The sequence below is a fragment of the Engystomops pustulosus genome, chromosome 9 (genome assembly GCF_040894005.1).
Source record: "Engystomops pustulosus chromosome 9, aEngPut4.maternal, whole genome shotgun sequence".
Taxonomy (NCBI): Eukaryota; Metazoa; Chordata; class Amphibia; order Anura; family Leptodactylidae; genus Engystomops; species Engystomops pustulosus.
This window is the reverse complement of record NC_092419.1, coordinates 101533158-101560614: the sequence shown is the minus strand read 5'-3', so window position 1 is coordinate 101560614 and position 27457 is coordinate 101533158. Positions and strand designations below refer to the sequence as shown.

At 43.0% G+C, this 27457-nt stretch overlaps 2 protein-coding genes across 2 annotated transcripts in view; both read left to right on the top strand.

The window, feature by feature from the left end:
• The first annotated feature begins 2141 nt into the window (after positions 1 to 2141).
• On the top strand, positions 2142 to 6653 carry LOC140077605 (glutamine synthetase). The gene is made up of 7 exons (XM_072124894.1): positions 2142 to 2249; positions 3813 to 3991; positions 4259 to 4420; positions 4551 to 4697; positions 4996 to 5123; positions 5447 to 5646; positions 5841 to 6653. Exons 2-7 carry the CDS (start codon positions 3826 to 3828, stop codon positions 6160 to 6162), a joined length of 1125 nt encoding a protein of 374 aa, XP_071980995.1. The 5' UTR covers positions 2142 to 2249; positions 3813 to 3825; the 3' UTR covers positions 6163 to 6653.
• Positions 6654 to 17121: 10468 nt separating this feature from the next.
• The window catches only part of ARRDC1 (arrestin domain containing 1), a 32876-nt gene continuing 22540 nt past the window's right edge, over positions 17122 to 27457 (top strand). The window contains exon 1 of the mRNA XM_072124888.1: positions 17122 to 17314. Within this exon, the coding sequence (XP_071980989.1) occupies positions 17302 to 17314 (13 nt within the window). The 5' untranslated portion in view covers positions 17122 to 17301. The remainder of the gene's footprint in view (positions 17315 to 27457) is intronic.

Genomic DNA, 27457 nt, shown 5'->3' with positions numbered 1-27457 from the left:
TGTATAGGTGTAGTATCTGCGTGATCGTACAGAACCGAAGAATAAGGCAGAGGTGTAATCTGGAGCGCATTGTAAAAAATCATAAAAACTGAGGCCACAAAAAAATTGGCACAAATGCGTTTTTTTCACCGATTTCATCAAAATTTGTTTCCCGCTTCCCAGTACACGGCAGGGAATAATACACACCATCACTAAGGCCCCTTTCACACTTGCGTTGCAGATCACGTCAGAGTTTGATCAGGGTGCGATCAGTTTTTGGTCAGTGAAAAACGCACATTTTTCATCAGAGTGCAATCAGTTTTCAGTCAGAGTTTGTTCAGTGTCTCAGTTTTTCACGCGCGTTTTCAATGCAGTGTCAATGCAATTTCAATGCGTTTTTCACGCGCAGAAAATGTGCGTGAAATGGACTCAGGACTGAGCTCTATCTTTTCTATGGCAATTGATGCGTGAAAAACGCATTGCACTTGCTTGTGTCTCAGAGTGCAATGCGTTTTTGATGCATCTCCATAGACTTGTATGGTGCGTTTCGCAAGTGTGAAAGCGGCCTAAGAAGTACAACTTGTTACGAAGTAATAGGTCCACACACAGCTCTGTACACCGAAAAATGAAAAAGCTATGGAGTTTTAATGGTGGGGAGTGATAAATGAACCAAAAATGTCTGCAACGCAAAGCGGTCATGAGCGCGGTTGTACTTCTTGTGCACGCGCGGTCGCTGAATCTCGCGCACAATCCGATCGCATGCGACATAATCCCCTGCTAAATACCTGTCACAGCGGCGCAAATCCCGAAAACTTTGAAAATTCGACGAAAGTGGGATCCGCGGACCCTTAGTAAATAAGCCCCAATGGGGCACATTGGGGGTCATTTACTAAGGGCCCGAATCGCGTTTTCCCGACGTGTTACCCGAATATTTCCGATTTGCGCCGATTGTACCTGAATTGCCCCGGGATTGTGTCGCACGCGATCGGATTGTGGCGCATCGGCGCCGGCATGCGCGCGACGGAAATCGGGGGGCGTGGCCGAACGAAAACCCGACGTATTCGGAAAAACCGCCGCATTTAAAAACCGAAAAAGTGTCGCTTGGGGACCGCTTACCTTCACCTGGTCCGAGGTGGTGCATTCCGGCGCGTGGAGATGATTTTCAGCGCAGCAGCGCCACCTGGTGGACGGCGGAGGAACTGCCTTCATGAATCCCGGCCGGACCCGAATCCAGAGCAGAGAACGCGCCGCTGGATCGCGAATGGGCCGGGTAAGTAAATTTGCCCCATTAACTTACCCGGTCCCTGCGCGATCCCCGATCCGGAATGTCCGACGAGAATAAACTCTGCCGCGATTCATGTAGATTGTGCGCCTGATATCCTGCTTGTGTCGCTTCCCCGATCAGGTCCGTCGGAGTTCACCTTCTTCTTCCTGGTGCATGTAAGTGCATGGCTTGCGACACAATTTTGAAGTTAAATCCCGCGCTCAGTCCGAATCAGTTGGTTCGTCCGACGGCCTCGCGATTTCTGTCGCATAAAAATCCTCTGCTAAATGTGGCGCGGATTGTAAATCGTTGGACTGTCCGACCAAAGTGCGGCTGCAGGACCCTTAGTAAATGAGCCCCAATATGTCCTGGGATGAGTGGTACAGAGCCCAGAGGTTGGTGTCAGGAGATTTCCTTTAGATTTCGCTTTCCCCACACTTCTATGTCTTGTGTTGTGATTTATTTGCTTTGTTGTGCCCGGATGGGACCTATGACCCCAGTGTAGGTGACGTGATGTTACCTGTACCCGCTACCTGTGCTGGATGTGGTTTATGGAAAATCTTGTTGTATTGCTCCGGTCCGAGGATAGATCTACAGCACCTCTACACCACCAATATGGTGCAATATATATATATTTATATTTACATTTTTGCAATATATTTGTTGGATATGAACATGCCAGAGCTATACATAACAGCTCACTCCATGTTACCATTATAAAACACTTACACAGCCAAGCCAAGGATGCATGTGAATGTCAGTGGTCAGGAGGAATAGCTATGAGGGATGTTGTCAGTGTGATGTATATACAGTATATAGCAGCACTGTGTATCCGCACCACACTAGCCTGGGATCTGGGTGGGCGTGTCCGTCTCAGGTCTAGCCCCTCCCCCCGATGGGGTGGGCGTGGTCTGGCTGGTATAAAACCTCCAGCTCCCTGGGCTCCAGCCTCAGTGACATCTGATTCCTGAGGGACCTGGGCACCGTGCTGCACCCCTGCTATAAGGTAATGGAGGCTGATGGGGATTTGTTCTGGGCATCATCTGCTTCCTGCCACGTTGGCGCCCTGGGAAGCTGGAGCTTTGCCTCCATTAACCCCTTAGGGACTGTAGCAGAGAAAGTTCTGGCTGTAATGTTGCATCATTTTGGGGGTAGAGTGTGATCCCTGGCTTCTCTATGGGAGACCCCCAGCCTTTTGTGCTGCTCATTATGATGCAGACCCTGTACTGAGCTCAGCTGCAAAGCCACATACAAGGGAAGCCATGATCAGCCTGTGATGGAGGGGGAGGATGTCATGGAAGAACACTAGATCATTAGATGCAGCAGAGCTCATTGTGTGTCGATGCTTTATATACTGTCAGCTGTTTTACTTTGACCAACTCCACTCTGCTACATCTGCATTATTAAATTATGTATGTAGATCATCAATTATTGTGCCAGTTAACAAACTCATTACTGCTGCATCTGTACTACATTGTTCCCAGACCCATTATATAACTGGATACAATCATGTGCTCTGTAACAAATTCACCACTGCTACATGTTAAATTATTAGTAGATTCTGCATAAATCTGGAAAATCTTATTCCCGTCCATAAATGTCCTTGTATGTAACAGATCTGACTTGGTTCCTGCACAGCACATGGCGATCCTTCTGTGTGACTTGGTGATGTGTATTAAAAAAATCTGTTGTAACATTGTAACAGGACATTGTTTTGCTGATGGAGTCTTGTAGGATGTTTGTATCTTGTAGCCCTCCCCCTGCTGTTCCTTTATTCTCTGCTGTGCCAGACACTTGGTCTTTCCTGGAGCTTATTTGGCTAATCCCCCTCCCCTCTCAGTAGGAGGTGATCAGGCCTCTGTAGTGCTAAACTAGTATAACCAGTTGGTTCCAGTTCTCCTGTTGTCCCTCCAGCCTGGGTGGGGTTAGAGGTATCAGGAGATAAGATCTGAGACATGTGGTGACCAGCCAGGTGATAACTGAGAACCCTATAGAAAGATTATGTATGGATGTTTACCCAAATCCTGTGTCCATAACAGATGAGAAATGGTTAATTAAGTTTGGGAACTTCTGACTTGGTGGGGGAGGGGGCAGTGCAAAATAATGGTGGTAGGCTCAGACCTTGCAGACATCTCACATGACCCACAAAAGGTCTTTGGAGTTGTTCGTGTCTCCCCCTGGTGGTAATTTTAACCCCCCTTATCTTCAGATGTTTTTCAATTCTGCTTTCTAGGAACTTGGCTGGAATTTGCTGCCAGGTGTGAATTGGCCATTCTCTCACAAACCCAAAAGACTTTGTTCAACTACATTACTTGTAGCTGTGTATCTAATCAATGTTTTTCAACATACAGCTATTCCCCCTGACTCACTTGGACACATGCACGCTTGGTGTGCATGTGTTTCCAATGTGGAAAGATGGGAGGGGGCAGAACAAAGGATTCCTTTCCCTCTGCTTAACTGTGTCATGGTGCCCCATATACTATATGGCCTGATAGGTGTGAATCCTACTGCTGTGAACATCAGGAAGTTGCAATTTCCCTCTTTGTAACCTGTTCCTTTCCTCTTGCAGATCAGCTACCACCATGTCTGTGTCTCACAGTTCCAGACTTAACAAGGGGGTAAGGGAGCAGTACATGAAGTTGCCCCAAGGTGACCAAGTCCAGGTTACCTACGTGTGGGTTGATGGGACCGGAGAAGGTGTCCGGTGCAAGACAAAGACCCTGGACTATGAACCCAAAACTATTGAAGGTAAGAGATCCGCTACCCTCCCCCATGTCACATCCTGCTGTAAATGTCTCCCCCCTTGTATGGTGTCTGGGACTAGACAAGTAGTGGTAGACATCTGTCCATAGTCTGAGTAATTCCAGAGTTTCTTTATTTAGGAATTTCTTCTTCCTTGGATTGAAGTTTATTGGTCTTGAGTTGTTGGCTCAGTTGACCTGCTTCTCCTAGAGATATATTATCAGTAATGTTCTCAGACTGGAGTTGCTATAAGATGCTATTCTACCATTGCAGAGGTCCCGGAATGGAATTTTGACGGGTCAAGTACTTACCAAGCTGAAGGTTCTAACAGTGACATGTACCTCATCCCTGTGAAGATGTTCAGAGACCCATTCTGCCTTGACCCAAACAAGCTGGTCATGTGTGAAGTCCTCAAGTACAACCGGAAACCAGCTGGTAAGATGCCCTATAAGCTCTCCTGCATATGGTGGATGTGTTGTCTGTTGGGACATGTTTGCAAACTATCAGCCGTGCCTCTTTCCAGTGATCCTTCTTATCTAAGTAACTTCATGTTCTTGTTCTTCAGAAACCAACCTGCGTTATACATGTAGGCGGATTATGGACAAGGTAGCTGACGAGATCCCGTGGTTTGGCATGGAACAAGAATACACCTTACTTGGCATCAATGGACACCCATATGGATGGCCTGAAAATGGCTTCCCTGGACCACAGGGTAAGGGGTTCTTTAGTTTTTTGCAAAGATCAACAATGTATGGTTGCCAGGTTTACCATCTGGTGAACAGATCATGTGAATGGCCATATAATCCATGGTATGCAGTCATTAGCAGATGGTGCCCTTTCATAGATGTTGTTTGTCTTCCCTGGATTCTGTAAAGTATATGGGGAGAATCTGCGGACGCTATAGCTATGGGATGGATAAAAAGTTTTTGCCAAAAATATTTACATTTGTGTATGGATCAACCTGGCTAATCTATGATTATGTTCTCATGGATTGTCTGTTCTTTCCTCAGGACCATATTATTGTGGTGTTGGAGCTGACAAGGTATATGGCCGGGATATCGTGGAGAGTCATTACAAGGCCTGTCTATATGCTGGAATCAAAATCTGTGGCACAAATGCAGAAGTCATGCCATCCCAGGTAAGTAGGGCTGGATACATGTGTGTTTGACACATAGTGGCTCATATCTTCTATACAACTTTATGCATTAGGCCAAATTTTGGTTTGTGGAACATTGACTCTTGGGATCATGGTCATGATGATGATCTTGGCATCATTATTCTCTAGCTCTTTAAAAATCCTCCACAATCCTGAGTCCCTGTTGATATTATGATGTGCATTCTAGGACATTATTTCCATTGATTGATAACTCGCAGCGTCATTGTCCATAGTCTTCTGTCTCAAGTTTCTTCAATAAATGGTCAGGAGGTTGGTGATCTAATCTTAATATCCTCTTATTACAGTGGGAATTCCAGGTTGGTCCTTGTGAAGGGATAGACATGGGTGATCACCTCTGGATGGCTCGATTCATTCTCCATAGAGTATGTGAAGACTTCGGTGTGGTGGCGACTCTAGACCCTAAACCCATGACCGGAAACTGGAACGGAGCTGGATGTCATACAAACTACAGCACTGATGTCATGAGGAAAGATGGAGGCCTAAAGTAAGTCTTCAACATATAGATTACTGCTGCAACAGTTTCATGCATGTACTAGAATACATTGTATTTTCACGTGACCCTGAAAGAAGACTTTCGTCAGCATTGCTAATTGTAACGAGTTATTCCACTCGGAATTCCATGATCTAACAACAAGTCTGTGCCACAAACAATCTGACCTGTTCCTCCATTGTTTTCAGACACATTGAAGATGCCATTGAGAAGTTGTCCAAGCGTCATGACTACCACATCTGTTGCTATGACCCACGTGGAGGGAAGGACAACTCTCGCCGTCTCACTGGTCACCATGAAACCTCCAGTATCCATGAATTCTCTGCTGGCGTTGCCAACCGTGGTGCCAGTATTAGAATTCCCCGGCAGGTCGGCCAAGAGGGATTCGGCTACTTTGAAGATCGCCGGCCGGCTGCCAACTGTGACCCATACGCTGTTACTGAAGCCCTTGTGAGGACGACCATCCTGGACGAGACCGGCAGCGAAACTAAAGACTACTGGAAGAATTAAACTGGGGGCTGGAACCGCCAAGAATATTCCATCCATGTGTCGCGTTGCTTCCTTCTCGTCCCTTATTTTAATCTTTTTTATTTTGTCTACACTACTTGAAGATTTATCTGAAGTTCCTTCCAGTTTGGGAGGGTGAAGGGGCATTAACCGGACTGTGGGCAAAGGGCTGGTTCAGTCTCCATATCTGCAGATCAGATTTCTATACTTATGGGCTGTTGTGGGTGCCATATTTGGTGCACTTCTATTTTGATATCTGGTGTATGCTACCTGGGCCTACACCCTGCAGGCAGTGTAATGGGGTGGGGGACTCTCTATAACCCAGGGTACCTCAAAATAAACTTGGCCTCCGTTACCTGTTAATATAGGCTACAACAACCTATGTGCCTGCCGTCATGGGGGGAGGGGAGCTTGGTATAAAGCTGCAGCGTCTTTTTAATACATGACTGTTCTTTATTTTTTATTGATTGATGAATAAAAGAACTTGTACCTTGTATGTCTCTTGTGAGTCAATTGTCTCATGTTTTAAAAGCGGCATTTTTAAAATGCGCTGAAAAAGCTGTGGGGAGGTTTCTGTTGCATGAATTAGGATAGATTCAGACAGGAAATGTCCTAGTTTAATTAACTTTACCGCCGATTGGACATCTGAAAGGTTTGTGGTCAGGAACCTTTTGTTAGAGAGCCATGTACGCCACATAGTTTAAAACGTTATTCTGTAGGAGCCCTACAATATGCACATGCCTCCCCCTCCAGTAGATAGGTAGCCACAGCAAAACAAAAAATGAATATTCTCCTACCTGCGCTCCCTGCAGCCAGCTCCTCATTACTCCCACACTCTTTGACCCAGGCTTAGGCGATGGCGCCTGGGTCGTACAAAGGACGTAGGCAGCGGTAACATCGCTGTCTGTGATCAGTCTAAGACGCACACAGCAGCCATAACTATTTATTATTCTGTCAGAGCCAGATGCAGCCAACAAGAGCCAGATCTGACTCCCAAGCCTTAGGTTCCCTACCCCTGGTCTAGTCACTTTGTAGAATCTAGACCAAGAATAGAAAGGTTATCCTTTATGGCTGCATTCAAACGTGCAAATTTTTTCTTTTTTTTTTTTAAAACCACAAATGCACAAACATCCCACATAACTTGTATTGACATCTGTACATTGAGGAAAATCTATAAGTTACCAAGTTTTATAGTGTACAATGCAAATTCCTAATCCCTTTTCCTTCTGTTCCCTGTTGTGTGCCCACAGTTACCACTACATATGGGGTATCTGCATATCCATTGTGAATGTTTAATTTTTGCAACAAAATTAATGTATTGTCTTAAATTACAATTTCTACTAATATATATATATATATATAAAATTTTTCATCCCCTTGATGGCAAACCTTTTAGAAACTGCCCAAACTACAACCAAAACCTGTGTATTCACAAAGTGCCAATGCAACACTTTAAGCAGGAACTTATTACTCCCTGCTCTTCCACAGGTTTAAATTGTATAGGCACCCAAGCTTTCTTCTAGGGTCCTGAGCCTTGAGTTCTGTTTGGCAAACTCTACCCTGGGGTACCCATATAGAGGGCTCTGAGTGCCACCACTGATCTATAGTGTTAGCAAAACTTAAGTGTGTTTTTCCACTTTGAGTAGTGTAGTTTCTATAATAGGGTAATTTGCATAGTTTTACCATTATTTAGGCCTCAGTCATTGAAAGCTTAGCAGGAACCTATAAATACAGGTTTTCATAAAAATCAAAATTCTAAGCCTCGTGTTGCATCCTAAAATAATGATGCATGAAACTCCATGCTAAAATAGCAGGTGTTTGGGAAATACAGGCGGTCCCCTACTTAAGAACACCTAACTTACATACGTCCCCTACTTACAAACGGACCTCTGGATGTTGGCAATTTATTGTACTTTAGCCTTGGACTACAATAAACAGATATAACAGTTATTACTGGTGTCTACAATGACGCTTTATTGTTAATCCTGGTTCTAATGACAATCCAACATTTTTAAAATCCAATTGTAACAGAGACCAAAAAAAATTTGGCCGAGGTTTACAATGATAAAGTATACAGTTCCGACTTACATACAAATTCAACTTAAGAACAAACCTTCAGACCCTATCTTGTATGTAACCCGGGGACTGCCTGTATTATGAATTTGTTTGGGTGGTATCACTATACGCCTGAAAAGACGAGAATTTAGAACTTAGAGGAAAAATTTGGCAAAAATTCTACATTTTCAAAAGATCAACCAAGAAAACCATTTCAAAATCCCCTGTCTTTACATTAACATGTAAAGACATTTATAAATTGAAAAATGAGGACTGACTTTAAGGCCAAAATTGTCTGTGGAGGCATGGGGGTAATAGAACAGAAAAACATTTTTTCCTGGAACTGAAGATGGGAATGTCTAAAGTGACCCGCCACTGCAGCCTCTAAACTCGACTCGACTCATGTGAAAATGAGGTGAGACGAGTTTGTCTGAATTTGAGGGAAATTTCAAAAGGGACTGCAAGAAAGGACTTCTTTTCGGAGAAAATCTGATGACAGGTTCTCTTAGAAGTGCTTTTACAAGCAACAACCACTAGATGGCACTGCAATCTTATTCTCAGATTTTTAGCAGTATCCCTTTAAATCCATGACAGAATGTAATGTGAGAAGTGCTCAATATCAGGAGGACAATAGAGGAACTTTAGTCTGTATAATCTGTACTTTATGAAGTTTCACACAAAATAAGTACTCCACTCCAAGTGTGGAGTAGACTTTTAAGAAGTTGAAAATGATTAACTTTCCCTAGTTATTAGAGTGTAAGCTCCTCAGTCAAGTGGCCACAGTTAACAGGACTGTTTCTTCAAAATGAATGGCGGTGTTGTGTGTGGACAACTCCTTTCTATAGGTCTTGTTATAGGGGTATTTTGAATATATAAATGTCCCCCCTATTCATAAAATAGGAAATAACTTGCTCATACATGGAGTGTTGACTGCTGGGACCCCCACAGTCATGAAAAGAGGGGGGGGGGGGGGGTCACTTGACCATTAAATGAATATTGGATGATCAGTACATAGCTCTTAACGTAACACCTCTAATTGTAGGGGAGCAACACTTTAATATGTTATCATGAGGTACTTGGTGGCGGCCATTTTGTCTGTTATTGTATTGCTCTGCTGTACAGGGCTTGGGGCATATAATGGTGCCTGACTCTTGACTTGTTGTAGTGTAGCCATCTTATAGTCACACCTGGGACTCTCAGGTGAGGAGGAAAGAAAGAAATGACGATATGGGAAACGTAATACAACAACTATGTCCCTGCCATGTAATGGATGATGTGACTTCCTTGTGTGGGAAGAAATACCACAGGACATTCCTGTATAACAAGTGTACAGTACTGAGACAGAGGACAGCTGAGTGACAACCAACATGACCGCTAATTACCACAGGGATTGTCATCCAACTTTCCTATTATGCCAAAGCCTTAAAGGGGTTGCCCAGTTCCAGAAAACTGATGAACATCCCCTTTAAAAAAAATAGCTTTGGGTGATGCCACACGTGGCGTTTTGAACCCGTTTTTGGTCCATTTTTAAGCAGTCCATCCAAAAAAGCATGCGTTTCTGACCAGTTTTAATTAAGATAATTGGTAAAACCTGTCAAAAACTGATGCGTTTTTGGACGGACTGCTTAAAAACGGACCAAAAACGGGTTCAAAATGCCATGTGTGGCAGCACCCTAATAGTTTGAAGAACAAGGCTTCCTTTGGTTGTATCAGGTATTGAAGATCGACTTCTCTGAAGGGAGTGGAACTAAACTGCAATACAGCAAGGATCCTGTGGACATGGGTGGCAGTATTTTTAATTTTTTTATAAAAATCAGATGTGTTCCTCTATTCCTCTCCATCCTTTAGTGTGCAGTCACACGGTGCGTTTCGGTTGCGTTTTGAAATGCATTACAATGGCTGATGAGAGGTGATTTACCTAATTACAATTACTGTTTTTAAACACAATGTAAACAAATTGTTAACACATGCGTTAAACACAAATGTTAACAATAATGTAATTCGGCAATTCACATCCCCTCAGCTGTTGTAAAGCGTTTAAAAACGCAATGGAAACGCAATGTGTAACCACCCCTGTGTTGGTAGCCATATTGCTTGTCCGATTGCCACATCTGGATGCTGTTATAGATCAGGAGAAAGGCGATAGACGTGTAAACAGATGGAGCTGACAGACCTGTCAGGCCGGATTCACGTGCTGCGTATGGATGACAGACACGGGAGGTGAACTTATTGTCCTCGCACGTTTAGTTTCTGTGATAAAGTTTCTTTAAGTTTTTGGATTTTTTAATTATATGGCTAGAAGGAGATCAGCGGTTATCATGCACAGGTGGTGCCGCTGATCTCCCATCTATCTGAATAATACAAATCTATATCTATTCCCATATTATTTATCTATAACCTATTGTATCCAGCAGGGATCCATCAGATTTTGGGCATAAGTCGGTCAAGGGAGATTTGGAGAACTACAAGTCCCAGCACATTCCAGGCCACTCCGCTGATAGCTGTAGACAGGCGGGTTACCTGGCCGTGAGCTCATGGCAGAACAATGTTGTGCTTTTTATAGGTGGATTTCTAAAATTGGGAGGAAACTCTCCTGTCCACGCTTTTTAGGCTTCACATAATGACAGGGTAACTTTACACGTGGGTTGTCACCCATTGCAGCAGTGATGCTGGAGTATATCAAGGAATATAACCCAGTTCTTGTACCTTGCCAGAATAGGGTTACCAGTGAATTGATTGATTCATGTGACATCTGCACATTCTCCCTACAGTGGCCACTACAGGTGGTATATGGTATTACAAGGCATCTCAATTCAAATGAATGGGTGACCGTGTAGATCATGGTCAGGTAGAGTCAGCCGAGGATGGAGTTACTCTTTGGAGCCAAAACATGTCCATTGGGATTTATAAACCAGATAATCCCTACTTTCAGATACCTGTATATATTGGTCGAAACGTGGAAAGGCAAATGAAACCCTCTCTGGAAGTGAGTGGTCTAACTCAGATTAGGAATGGGGCTGGGGATTCAGGGTGGGATTAGAGATGGAGCTTTATTTTTCTCTATTATATAAGCCTTTAGCTGATAAACTAGGATTTGCCCTAACTAATATATAAAGCTGAATGTATGTGTGTGTGTGTGAATGTCAGCTAAAGGACCACCGTGTATCTAATCACCAAATTTTGCACCGGGAACATCAGAGACTCGGTTTTGAGCCAAAATCCCCCCCCCCCCCCCCCACGCTTTCCAAAATACATATTAACATGTATTAACCACCATATACAGGATTCATTGTCTGCTGCTGCTGTGGTGGTTAGAAGCTGAGCTGTGATTGGTTGCTATTCTGCCTGTCACGGGTGACCCCGCGATCCACCCGTGTCCTGCTGTGCCACACAGCCCCCTGTCTGGTTGTTGTCACGGGTGTCCCCGCAATCCATGTTGCGGATCGGGGGTGCACCCGTGCTCCGCTGTCCTGCCCTGCTCCCCCTCCTCTTCACTCACCTCTCCAGGCTCCTGGCTCTGCTCGGGTCCCGGCATGTGGTCCGCGCGCCTCCTTCCTTCCCAGCCGTGCGCTCTCGCCGCTAGGGCGCGCGCTACTCTTCAAGAATTTAAAGGGCCAGCGTCCTCCTTTTTGGCGCTGGCATTCTCGGCTCGGCTATATAACCTGGCTACTCCCAGCATCCCCTGCTGGATCTTCAGCTCATTCTTCTGAGGTGAAAGCCTTCCTGAGCGTTTCCAGACGCCTCCGAGTTCCCGTGTTCCGTGGTGTTCCCGTGTTCCACTGGTGTTCCCTTGTTCCGTGGTATCCTGTGGCGGTCCTGTTATCCTGTGGCGGTCCTGTTATCCTGTGGCGGTCCTGGTATCCTGTGGCGGTCCTGGTATCCTGTGGCGGTCCTGTTATCCTGTGGTGGTCCTGGTATCCTGTGGCGGTCCGGTAATCCAGTGGCGGTCCTGGTATCCTGTGGCGGTCCTGGTATCCTGTGGCGGTCCTGTTATCCTGTGGTGGTCCTGGTATCCTGTGGCGGTCCTGGTATCCTGTGGCCCTCCGGTAATCCAGAAGCCATCTGAGGTCCTGCCTGCCATCCGAGGTCCTGCCTGCCATCCGAGGTCCTGCCTGCCATCCGTGGTCCTGCCTGCCATCCGTGGTCCCTGTGTCCCTACCTTGGCTGCCACCGCAGGTCTAGTCGCACCCGCGGAGCGACCTGGTGACTCCCGCCGCAGCAAGACCATCCCGCTTTGCGGCAGGCTCTGGCGAAGACCAGGAGATCACTTAGACTCCGCTCCCGGGTGCAGCTAAGGTTGTTATCTCCCGCGGTGGTCCAGGGAGTCCACTGCTTATCCCCCGAGATTGTGACACTGCCACACGCCATTACCATGAGCTCTGAGTTTTGATTGGCTACTATAGGCAATGAGTATAAGACACTTATGTGTGAGGTAAGATGCATAGGGATACAGAATAGGCAAAGTGAGAGTCATAGACGGTCACTGAAAGAGACGGTCAGAGACGGTCTCTGAAAGAGACGGTCAGAGACGGTCCCTGAAAGAGACGGTCACTGTCAGAGATGGTCAGTGACAGTCACTGTAATGGACGGTTTGAGACGATCAGTGAAAGAGACGATCCCTGAAAGAGACGGTCAGAGACGGTTAATGTCAGAGACGGTCACTGGAAGAGATGGTCAGAAACAGTCAGTGACTGTCTCTGAAAGGGACGGTCCCTTAAAGAGACGGTCAGAGAGAGATAGATACATATAAAATATTTTTTGTTATTTATGGGATTTAAAGCTAGTAGAATAATATGGTAAAGGAAACTGGTGCAATGGTAGCAGTCGGAGCCACACATAGGGCAACCAGCTTGTTGGTTATGTCACACCTGCCACACAGGACACAGTCTCTATCTCCAACAGTCAAATAAGTGCAGAAAGGAAGGGGTTCATGTATGACCAGGACTGTATTGGGATGTCCCAGTCTATGTAGATCCGGTGCTGTAATATACAGAAGCCTGAAGTCCGGGTGCCCTAGCCTACCTTACTAGGAGCTGCTGGAAGATGAAAAAGACAATGTGATCATATGTTCCCCCTAAGACTTGACACAATCCCCTCCATTGTTGCTCCTAGAGATGACACTTTCAGTAGTTACACATATTCTGATAATGTAAATGCTCCTCATAGAAGCCTCATTGTAAGTGATGAATAGTCCCTGGAAGATGCCCTGACACCGCGGCACTATTGTTGATTGGTCCCCACTCCCCTACTGCATGTACTAAAGCTGAGCAGGTCCTGAGGAGGGCACAATATGGAGTAGTGCATTCATCTTCTGGGCCACACATTACACAACTAGAATGAGTTAGAGTCTGAGCTAAAATCCCACAATGCTGGCCAATGAGGTCAATATAAAAACTGTATGCACTAAGCTTCAGAGCTCCCCCTAGTGGTGGATCAGATTTTTTTTGTATGTGTCACTTTAGTAGTAACATATTGGATTTGATTTTACTGAACAATTAGGGGGATTATATTATAATTATATATTATATAAAATGTGCTGAATCTTTGGGTTCCTGATAATATAAATATGGAGGAATCTGCACGATCCACTGTCTACATGATAACCCCCCAATAGGAGTTAGTTGAATTCTTCAATAAAGTTTGCATTTTTTTGAGAAATGAAACAAAGACTAGTATTTTTTGCCAGGATGTGGTGAAGAGGAGCAGAGATGACTGCCCACTCCAAGGGAACACAAAATGTAAGTGCTTTGGCTTTATTCATGCACACAGAAAATAGGGGGTAACAATAGAGAAATAGTTGATAATGGTGGCCAATATATAGGAGTAATGGGGGCCCAACATCCAGCACCACAACTCATCAGGAGCCAGAAGCAGACACTGCCATATACTATGTAGTGGCCATGTAGGGTAGTTCAGTTTTGTATCAAGTAAATGGTACCTGAGATTCAAGGGGCAACCATGAGAGAGTGCATCTGAGAGGTGACAGGTTATGTTTGTAAACTGCAGCAATAGGACTGGTGTGAACACTCACTACAGGAATATCCTCCAAGGACGCTGTAGGAGAGGAAGCGAAAGCAGCGCCGGGTGTGAAAACTGAGAGTCAGAAATAGAAAAGGAAATGCCTGTGATACATGTCTGACGCGAATAAAATATACACTTAGAGGGGCCCTCCTGTAACAAAAAAAAAACTTTGTGAATTTTTCTTTAAAAAGAAAATCATAATAACATGGAATTGAGTAGTGACCCAAAGAGTGGTCCCTACTAAAGCTACTCTGGGTAACCCCTGTTTTGGTGCTTGAGGGGGGGACTAGCCATCTCTCTCCTGTCATTTGCTGCAGGCAAACTCCTGTCTGAGTGAGCAAGGTAGAACAACACGCCACCTACTGGACGGTAACTATATTTATCTCCTAATGATTGTCATTAACATATTTTAATATGTACGTTTAGTGTTTATTATATGATATCACCTGGTGGCAAGCAGGCTTATTTCATTGGCTGGCAGTCAAGAACATCTAGAAGGGATGCCCCTACTAGTTTATAAAGAAGGGGGTGCTGGGTATGAATTGGATGAAAGAAAGTGGAGAGAGGATATACTGTTGCCTGACTAAGGCCGCGTTCACATGTGTTTTGGTTAGATTTTGAGACACAATCCAAGGGCTTTCCCTGTGATCACATGTTGAGGTAACATTAGGTTTCCATTCTGTTTAGAAATCGCCTGTGATTCTCGGATTGGCTGCGTCCATCTGTTTCAGCCCTTTTAGAAATGTCAGGAGAGGCGGCGAGATGTCTGTAATGTCTCCGGGCAGAGCACATGTGGAGCAGCTGGTCAGAGGACGGAGATACTTTGTGCTCCATGTTGGCGCCCGCACACCTCTCCTCCTCTATTGTGTATTGGTGTCCCCGGGTGGGGGGCAGCACTCAGCACCCTGTCATTATAGCCAGGCAGCCTTCCAAGAAGTATTAACTGTGAACAAACCCAGAGCGGAAGTCAACTCAGCAGTGAGGCTTATATACACAGCTGCTGACAAGGGCCGCCCGTGGATGACAGGAGCGCAGGACAGGGACTATAGGGACTTGCTGTGACCATTGTTTCCTTATATCTTTATATTGCACCAGTCCTTGCTGCTGCTCCTGATGTTATAGGAAAACCATCAGAGGGTCCTTCTCCCATGACACCTGTGACTGCTATAATAATAATTCCTTTATTTATATAGCGCACACAGATTACACAGAGTTTGCCAAATCAGTCCCTGTCACTAACGGGACTCACAATCTAATCACCCATCAGTATGTTTTGGAGTGTGGGAGGAAACTGGAGGACCAAGAGGAAACCCACGCAAACACAGAGAGAACAGACAAACTCTTTGCAGATGTTGACCCTGGGACTTGGGGGCGGTATTATTAAACAATGAAACTGCCCTGCTGCATCTTGACTGATCTGTTGACCTAACTCTGATCTCTACTACGTTACTGCTTCTTCAGTGCTATTGTCTCCTATCAACCAGGGGAGTGAAGGGTTAATAATAGGGAGATTCCCCAGACTCCGCACCCCAGGTTACCCAAGAGCGCCCATCACTGGTAACAAAGCAGAAGAAGGGCGGACAACACAAGATGCAATTGATATTGGTTGTCGGAAGGCTTTCCGAGTCTCGTGATTGTCAGACTTGTCTAGTTATACAGTGATGCACCATATGGCAGTCACACTGCTCGCCCCTGTCAGATGGGGAGGACTGTGCTCTATGAATCATAGGACTCAGGTCTAGGTAGCAATTAGGAAATTGGATGTTTGGGAAAAAAGGTCAATGATCTGGAATCCCCGATGCAGCGGAAACCTCCAGTATGACATGGTGCAGGGGCCGGAGTCACACAGTGCACAGTATGGCGGTGTTTATTCTGCAGGCGCGTGCGGCCCGTTACATAACTATGTTATACATTACACACATGTAAGGAATGTACAATGTACAGCAGCGTGCACATAGCGTCCTCCGCACTTACTCACTATATTACACTGTCCAAATAATACTGACATGTGCTGCCTGCATAAAAGACCGATATGGTAAACTTATACCAGTCTATAGAACTGTGGATAACTGAGGATTACTGAAACTAAAAAATCCACATATACCAGAGCTTGGTACGATTGTCCGATTATTATATTAAATACCAGCACCATACATCACCATAGAGCCCACATAATGTTACCATACAGTGCGGTATAGAACTATAGTGCCCACATAATGTTACCATACAGTGCAGTATAGAACCATAGTGCCCACATAATGTTACCATACAGTGCAGTATAGAACCATAGTGCCCACATAATGTTACCATACAGTGCAGTATAGAACCATAGTGCCCACATAATGTTACCATACAGTGCAGTATAGAACCATAGTGCCCACATAATGTTACCATACAGTGCAGTATAGAACCATAGTGCCCACATAATGTTACCATACAGTGCAGTATAGAACCATAGTGCCCACATAATGTTACCATACAGTGCAGTATAGAACCATAGTGCCCACATAATGTTACCATACAGTGCAGCATAGAACTATAGTGCCCACATAATGTTACCATACAGTGTGGTATAGAACTATAGTGCCCACATAATGTTACCATACAGTGCAGCATAGAACTATAGTGCCCACATAATGTTACCATACAGTGTGGTATAGAACCATAGTGCCCACATAATGTTACTATACAGTGCAGTATAGAACCATACAGTCAGGCCCGGCTCCAGCACCCGGCATACCTGGGCAAGTGCCGGGGCCCAGAGAGCTGCCGGGGGCCCACACACGCTGTGAACATCTTCACTTCCTGTTTTGACTGAGGAAGTGTCCTGTGCCCTGCACTGTTCCTCCCTCACTTGGACAAGGCACAGGAGAGTTAGAGGCTGCTGAGCAGCCTGTGAGATACAGCACATAATAGGTTAACCCACCCTTCCCCATCTCTTCTTCACACGGAGCTGCAGTATAGCAGAGATCTGGCAGCTTAGAGATCGGGACGAAGAGATGGAGGAGGAGGAGGAGGAGAAGCCTGAAGACTCCTCTGTGTGATGCCAGGGCTGCTGCAGACACCATGGGGTGTAATGGTATGTCACATGTATGGCTGTGTATGACTGATCCATATGGTGAGTGTATGGTATGTGTGATGATGTGTTTGCCTCCATGCTTGTCTGTCTGTATGTATGTAGCTATACTTGCTGCATGTGTGACTGCCTGTATATGTCTTGCTGCATGTGTGACTGCCTGTATATGTCTTGCTGCATGTGTGACTGCCTGTATATGTCTTGCTGCATGTGTGACTGCCTGTATATGTCTTGCTGCATGTGTGACGGCCTGTATATGTCTTGCTGCATGTGTGACTGCCTGTATATGTCTTGCTGCATGTGTGACTGCCTGTATATGTTTTGCTGCATGTGTGACTGCCTGTATATGTCTTGCTGCATGTGTGACTGCCTGTTGGTTTGTATGTACATGAGAAGGAGAGAGGCTTCTGTTTCAGCAGTGATGTGTATTAGGAGGTTCTGCAGCAGCTGAACTGTTATTGTGATGTATTGAAGCAGCTGAAGTGTGTATTATGATGTTAGGCAGCAGCAGTGATCTGTATTATGAGGGGTGTATTATGAGGTTCCGCAGCAGCTGAGGGGTGTATTATGAGGTTCCGCAGCAGCTGAGTAGAAGCTTCAGTTTTATTACTTGGCAGAGGGGCACAAAGTTTTAGGTTTGTCCTGTTGGTTAAATGACCTCAAAACTGCCCTTTCCGTGATAGGGCTGTTTGGGATGATAAATTAGGGAATATTTTAGGAAACAGGAGACTGTTTTAGTTTCTGAATTTTAAATGCTGCCACGTGAGTTCACTGCAAAGGGGCCCCCTGAGGTTCTGTTGCCCAGGGGCCTACTGAAACCTGGAGCCGGCCCTGCATACAGTGCCCACATAATGTTACCATACAGTGCAGTATAGAACTATAGTGCCAACATAAAGTTACCATACAGTGTGGTATAGAACTATAGTGCCCACATAATGTTACCATACAGTGCAGTATAGATCTATAGTGCCCACACAATGTTACCATACAGTGCAGTATAGAACTATAGTGCCCACATAATGTTACCATACAGTGCAGTATAGAACTATAGTGCCCACATAATGTTACAATACAGTGCAGTATAGAACCATAGTGCCCACATAATGTTACCATACAGTGCAGTATAGAACTATAGTGCCCACATAATGTTACCATACAGTGCGGTATAGAACTATAGTGCCCACATAATGTAACCGTACAGTGCGGTATAGAACTATAGTGCCCACATAATGTTACCATACAGTGCAGTATAGAACTATAGTGCCCACATAATGTTACCATACAGTGTGGTATAGAACTATAGTGCCCACATAATGTTACCATACAGTGTGGTATAGAACTATAGTGCCCACATAATGTTACCATACAGTGTGGTATAGAACTATAGTGCCCACATAATGTTACCATACAGTGCGGTATAGAACTATAGTGCCCACATAATGTTACCATACAGTGCAGTATAGAACTATAGTGCCCACATAATGTTACCATACAGTGCAGTATAGAACCATAGTGCCCACATAATGTTACCATACAGTGCAGTATAGAACCATAGTGCCCACATAATGTTACCATACAGTGCAGTTTAGAACCATAGTGCCCACATAATGTTACCATACAGTGCAGTTTAGAACCATAGTGCCCACATAATGTTACCATACAGTGATGTATAGAACCATGGTGCCCACATAATGTTACCATACAGTGCAGTATAGAACCATAGTGCCCTCATAATGTTACAATACAGTGCAGTATAGAACTATAGTGCCCACATAATGTTACCATACAGTGCAGTATAGAACCATAGTGCCCACATAATGTTACCATACAGTGCAGTATAGAACCATAGTGCCCACATAATGTTACCATACAGTGCAGTATAGAACTATAGTGCCCACATAATGTTACCATACAGTGCAGTATAGAACCATAGTGCCCACATAATGTTACCATACAGTGATGTATAGAACCATAGTGCCCACATAATGTTACCATACAGTGCAGTATAGAACCATAGTGCCCTCATAATGTTACAATACAGTGCAGTATAGAACCATAGTGCCCACATAATGTTACCATACAGTGCAGTATAGAACCATACTGCCCACATAATGTTACCATACAGTGCAGTATAGAACTATAGTGCCCACATAATGTTACCATACAGTGATGTATAGAACTATAGTGCCCACATAATGTTACCATACAGTGCGGTATAGAACTATAGTGCCTACATAATGTTACTATACAGTGCAGTATAGAACTATAGTGCCCACATAATGTTACCATACAGTGATGTATAGAACCATAGTGCCCACATAATGTTACCATACAGTGATGTATAGAACCATAGTGCCCTCATAATGTTACCATACAGTGCAGTATAGAACTATAGTGCCCACATAATGTTACCATACAGTGCAGTATAGAACTATAGTGCCCACATAATGTTACAATACAGTGCAGTATAGAACTATAGTGCCCACATAATGTTACCATACAGTGATGTATAGAACTATAGTGCCCACATAATGTTACCATACAGTGCAGTATAGAACTATAGTGCCGACATAATGTTACCATACAGTGCGGTATAGAACTATAGTACCCACATAATGTTACCATACAGTGCAGTGTAGAACCATAGTGCCCACATAATGTTACCATACAGTGCAGTATAGAACTATAGTGCCCACATAATGTTACAATACAGTGCAGTATAGAACTATAGTACCCACATAATGTTACCATACCGCGTGGTATAGAACTATAGTGCCCACATAATGTTACCATACAGTGCAGTATAGAACTATAGTGCCCACATAATGTTACCATACAGTGCGGTATAAAACCATAGTGCCCACATAATGTTACCATACAGTGCAGTATAGAACTATAGTGCCCACATAATGTTACAATACAGTGCAGTATAGAACCATAGTGCCCTCATAATGTTACAATACAGTGCAGTATAGAACTATAGTGCACACATAATGTTACCATACAGTGCAGTATAGAACTATAGTGCCCACATAATGTTACCATACAGTGCAGTATAGAACCATAGTGCCCACATAATGTTACAATACAGTGCAGTATAGAACCATAGTGCCCACATAATGTTACCATACAGTGCAGTATAGAACCATAGTGCCCACATAATGTTACCATACAGTGATGTATAGAACTATAGTGCCCACATAATGTTACCATACAGTGCAGTATAGAACTATAGTGCCCACATAATGTTACAATACAGTGCAGTATAGAACCATAGTGCCCACATAATGTTACCATACAGTGATGTATAGAACCGTAGTGCCCACATAATGTTACCATACAGTGCAGTATAGAACCATAGTGCCCACATTATGTTACCGTACAGTGCAGTATAGAACTATAGTGCCCACATAATGTTACCATACAGTGATGTATAGAACTATAGTGCCCACATAATGTTACCATACAGTGCAGTATAGAACTATAGTGCCCACATAATGTTACAATACAGTGCAGTATAGAACTATAGTGCCCACATGTTACAATACAGTGCAGTATAGAAACATAGTGCCCACATAATGTTACAATACAGTGCAGTATAGAACCATAGTGCCCACATAATGTTACCATACAGTGATGTATAGAACCATAGTGCCCACATAATGTTACCATACAGTGCAGTATAGAACCATAGTGCCCACATAATGTTACAATACAGTGCAGTATAGAACTATAGTACCCACATAATGTTACCATACAGTGCAGTGTAGAACCATAGTGCCCACATAATGTTACCATACAGTGCAGTATAGAACTATAGTGCCCACATAATGTTACAATACAGTGCAGTATAGAACTATAGTACCCACATAATGTTACCATACAGTGCGGTATAGAACTATAGTGCCCACATAATGTTACCATACAGTGCGGTATAGAACTATAGTGCCCACATAATGTTACCATACCGCGTGGTATAGAACTATAGTGCCCACATAATGTTACCATACAGTGCAGTATAGAACTATAGTGCCCACATAATGTTACCATACAGTGCGGTATAGAACTATAGTGGCCAAATAATGTTATCATACAGTGCAGTATAGAACTATAGTGCCCACATGTTACAATACAGTGCAGTATAGAAACATAGTGCCCACATAATGTTACAATACAGTGCAGTATAGAACCATAGTGCCCACATAATGTTACCATACAGTGCAGCATAGAACTATAGTGCCCACATAATGCTACCATACAGTGTGGTATAGAACTATAGTGCCCACATAATGTTACAATACAGTGCAGTAGAGAACCATAGTGCCCACATAATGTTACCATACAGTGCAGTATAGAACCATAGTGCCCTCATAATGTTACAATACAGTGCAGTATAGAACTATAGTGCCCACATAATGTTACCATACAGTGCAGTATAGAACCATAGTGCCCACATAATGTTACCATACAGTGCAGTATAGAACCATAGTGCCCTCATAATGTTACAATACAGTGCAGTATAGAACTATAGTGCCCACATAATGTTACCTTACAGTGCAGTATAGAACCATAGTGCCCACATATTGTTACCATACAGTGCAGTATAGAACCATAGTGCCCACATAATGTTACCATACAGTGCAGTATAGAACTATAGTGCCCACATAATGTTACCATACAGTGCAGTATAGAACTACAGTGCCCACATAATGTTACCATACAGTGATGTATAGAACCATAGTGCCCACATAATGTTACCATACAGTGCAGTATAGAACCATAGTGCCCTCATAATGTTAAAATACAGTGCAGTATAGAACTATAGTGCCCACATAATGTTACCATACAGTGCAGTATAGAACCATAGTGCCCTCATAATGTTACAATACAGTGCAGTATAGAACTATAGTGCCCACATAATATTACCATACAGTGCAGTATAGAACTATAGTGCCCACATAATGTTACCATACAGTGCAGTATAGAACCATAGTGCCCACATAATGTTACAATACAGTGCAGTATAGAACCATAGTGCCCACATAATGTTACCATACAGTGCAGTATAGAACCATACTGCCCACATAATGTTACCATACAGTGCAGTATAGAACCATACAGTGCCCACATAATGTTACCATACAGTGATGTATAGAACTATAGTGCCCACATAATGTTACCATACAGTGCGGTATAGAACTATAGTGCCTACATAATGTTACTATACAGTGCAGTATAGAACTATAGTGCCCACATAATGTTACCATACAGTGCAGTATAGAACTATAGTGCCCACATAATGTTACCATACAGTGATGTATAGAACTATAGTGCCCACATAATGTTACCATACAGTGATGTATAGAACCATAGTGCCCTCATAATGTTACCATACAGTGCAGTATAGAACTATAGTGCCCACATAATGTTACCATACAGTGCAGTATAGAACTATAGTGCCCACATAATGTTACAATACAGTGCAGTATAGAACTATAGTGCCCACATAATGTTACCATACAGTGATGTATAGAACTATAGTGCCCACATAATGTTACCATACAGTGCAGAATAGAACTATAGTGCCCACATAATGTTACCATACAGTGCGGTATAGAACTATAGTACCCACATAATGTTACCATACAGTGCAGTGTAGAACCATAGTGCCCACATAATGTTACCATACAGTGCAGTATAGAACTATAGTGCCCACATAATGTTACCATACAGTGCAGTATAGAACTATAGTGCCCACATAATGTTACAATACAGTGCAGTATCGAACTATAGTACCCACATAATGTTACCATAAAGTGCGGTATAGAACTATAGTGCCCACATAATGTTACCATACAGTGCGGTATAGAACTATAGTGCCCACATAATGTTACCATACCGCGTGGTATAGAACTATAGTGCCCACATAATGTTACCATACAGTGCAGTATAGAACCATAGTGCCCTCATAATGTTACAATACAGTGCAGTATAGAACTATAGTGCCCACATAATGTTACCATACAGTGCAGTATAGAACCATAGTGCCCACATAATGTTACCATACAGTGCAGTATAGAACCATAGTGCCCTCATAATGTTACAATACAGTGATGTATAGAACTATAATGCCCACATAATGTTACCATACAGTGCAGTATAGAACTATAGTGCCCACATAATGTTACAATACAGTGCAGTATAGAACCATAGTGCCCACATAATGTTACCATACAGTGATGTATAGAACTATAGTGCCCACATAATGTTACCATACAGTGCAGTATAGAACTATAGTGCCCACATAATGTTACAATACAGTGCAGTATAGAACCATAGTGCCCACATAATGTTACCATACAGTGATGTATAGAACCGTAGTGCCCACATAATGTTACCATACAGTGCAGTATAGAACCATAGTGCCCACATTATGTTACCGTACAGTGCAGTATAGAACTATAGTGCCCACATAATGTTACCATACAGTGATGTATAGAACTATAGTGCCCACATAATGTTACCATACAGTGCTGTATAGAACTATAGTGGCCAAATAATGTTATCATACAGTGCAGTATAGAACTATAGTGCCCACATGTTACAATACAGTGCAGTATAGAAACATAGTGCCCACATAATGTTACAATACAGTGCAGTATAGAACCATAGTGCCCACATAATGTTACCATACAGTGCAGCATAGAACTATAGTGCCCACATAATGCTACCATACAGTGTGGTATAGAACTATAGTGCCCACTTAATGTTACAATACAGTGCAGTATAGAACCATAGTGCCCACATAATGTTACCATACAGTGCAGTATAGAACCATAGTGCCCTCATAATGTTACAATACAGTGCAGTATAGAACTATAGTGCCCACATAATGTTACCATACAGTGCAGTATAGAACCATAGTGTCCACATAATGTTACCATACAGTGCAGTATAGAACCATAGTGCCCTCATAATGTTACAATACAGTGCAGTATAGAACTATAGTGCCCACATAATGTTACCATACAGTGCAGTATAGAACCATAGTGTCCACATAATGTTACCATACAGTGCAGTATAGAACCATAGTGCCCACATAATGTTACCATACAGTGCAGTATAGAACTATAGTGCCCACATAATGTTACAATACAGTGCAGTATAGAACCATAGTGCCCACATAATGTTACCATACAGTGATGTATAGAACCATAGTGCCCACATAATGTTACCATACAGTGCAGTATAGAACTATAGTGCCCACATAATGTTACCATACAGTGCAGTATAGAACTTTAGTGCCCACATAATGTTACCATACAGTGATGTATAGAACTATAGTGCCCACATAATGTTACCATACAGTGCAGTATAGAACTATAGTGCCCACATAATGTTACCATACAGTGCAGTATAGAACCATAGTGCCCACATAATGTTACCATACAGTGCGGTAAAGAACTATAGTGCCCACATAATGTTACCATACAGTGCAGTATAGAACTATAGTGCCCACATAATGTTACAATACAGTGCAGTATAGAACTATAGTGCCCACATGTTACAATACAGTGCAGTATAGAACCATAGTGCCCACATAATGTTACCATACAGTGCAGTATAGAACTATAGTGCCCACATAATGTTACAATACAGTGCAGTATAGAACCATAGTGCCCACATAATGTTACCATACAGTGCAGTATAGAACTATAGTGCCCACATAATGTTACCATACTGTGATGTATAGAACCATAGTGCCCACATAATGTTACCATACAGTGCAGTATAGAACCATAGTGCCCACATAATTTTACCATACAGTGCAGTATAGAACTATAGTGCCCACATAATGTTACCATACAGTGATGTATAGAACTATAGTGCCCACATAATGTTACCATACAGTGCAGTATAGAACTGTAGTGCCCACATGTTACAATACAGTGCAGTATAGAAACATAGTGCCCACATAATGTTACAATACAGTGCAGTATAGAACCATAGTGCCCACATAATGTTACCATACAGTGCAGCACAGAACTATAGTGCCCACATAATGTTACCATACAGTGCGGTATAGAACTATAGTGCCCACATAATGTTACCATACAGTGCAGTATAGAACTATAGTGCCCACATAATGTTACCATACAGTGCAGTATAGAACCATAGTGCCCACATAATGTTACCATACAGTACAGTATAGAACTATAGTGCCCACATAATGTTACAATACAGTGCAGTATAGAACCATAGTGCCCACATAATGTTACAATACAGTGCAGTATAGAACTATAGTGCCCACATAATGTTACCATACAGTGCAGTATAGAACCATAGTGTCCACATAATGTTACCATACAGTGCAGTATAGAACCATAGTGCCCTCATAATGTTACAATACAGTGCAGTATAGAACTATAGTGCCCACATAATGTTACCATACAGTGCAGTATAGAACCATAGTGTCCACATAATGTTACCATACAGTGCAGTATAGAACCATAGTGCCCACATAATGTTACCATACAGTGCAGTATAGAACTATAGTGCCCACATAATGTTACCATACAGTGCAGTATAGAACCATAGTGCCCTCATAATGTTACAATACAGTGCAGTATAGAACTATAGTGCCCACATAATGTTACCATACAGTGCAGTATAGAACCATAGTGTCCACATAATGTTACCATACAGTGCAGTATAGAACCATAGTGCCCTCATAATGTTACAATACAGTGCAGTATAGAACTATAGTGCCCACATAATGTTACCATACAGTGCAGTATAGAACCATAGTGTCCACATAATGTTACCATACAGTGCAGTATAGAACCATAGTGCCCACATAATGTTACCATACAGTGCAGTATAGAACTATAGTGCCCACATAATGTTACAATACAGTGCAGTATAGAACCATAGTGCCCACATAATGTTACCATACAGTGATGTATAGAACCATAGTGCCCACATAATGTTACCATACAGTGCAGTATAGAACTATAGTGCCCACATAATGTTACCATACAGTGCAGTATAGAACTTTAGTGCCCACATAATGTTACCATACAGTGATGTATAGAACTATAGTGCCCACATAATGTTACCATACAGTGCAGTATAGAACTATAGTGCCCACATAATGTTACCATACAGTGCAGTATAGAACCATAGTGCCCACATAATGTTACCATACAGTGCGGTAAAGAACTATAGTGCCCACATAATGTTACCATACAGTGCAGTATAGAACTATAGTGCCCACATAATGTTACAATACAGTGCAGTATAGAACTATAGTGCCCACATGTTACAATACAGTGCAGTATAGAACCATAGTGCCCACATACTGTTACCATACAGTGCAGTATAGAACTATAGTGCCCACATAATGTTACAATACAGTGCAGTATAGAACCATAGTGCCCACATAATGTTACCATACAGTGCAGTATAGAACTATAGTGCCCACATAATGTTACCATACAGTGATGTATAGAACCATAGTGCCCACATAATGTTACCATACAGTGCAGTATAGAACCATAGTGCCCACATAATTTTACCATACAGTGCAGTATAGAACTATAGTGCCCACATAATGTTACCATACAGTGATGTATAGAACTATAGTGCCCACATAATGTTACCATACAGTGCAGTATAGAACTGTAGTGCCCACATGTTACAATACAGTGCAGTATAGAAACATAGTGCCCACATAATGTTACAATACAGTGCAGTATAGAACCATAGTGCCCACATAATGTTACCATACAGTGCAGCACAGAACTATAGTGCCCACATAATGTTACCATACAGTGCGGTATAGAACTATAGTGCCCACATAATGTTACCATACAGTGCAGTATAGAACTATAGTGCCCACATAATGTTACCATACAGTGCAGTATAGAACCATAGTGCCCACATAATGTTACCATACAGTGCAGTATAGAACTATAGTGCCCACATAATGTTACAATACAGTGCAGTATAGAACCATAGTGCCCACATAATGTTACCATACAGTGCAGTATAGAACTATAGTGCCCACATAATGTTACCATACAGTGATGTATAGAACCATAGTGCCCACATAATGTTACCTTACAGTGCAGTATAGAACTATAG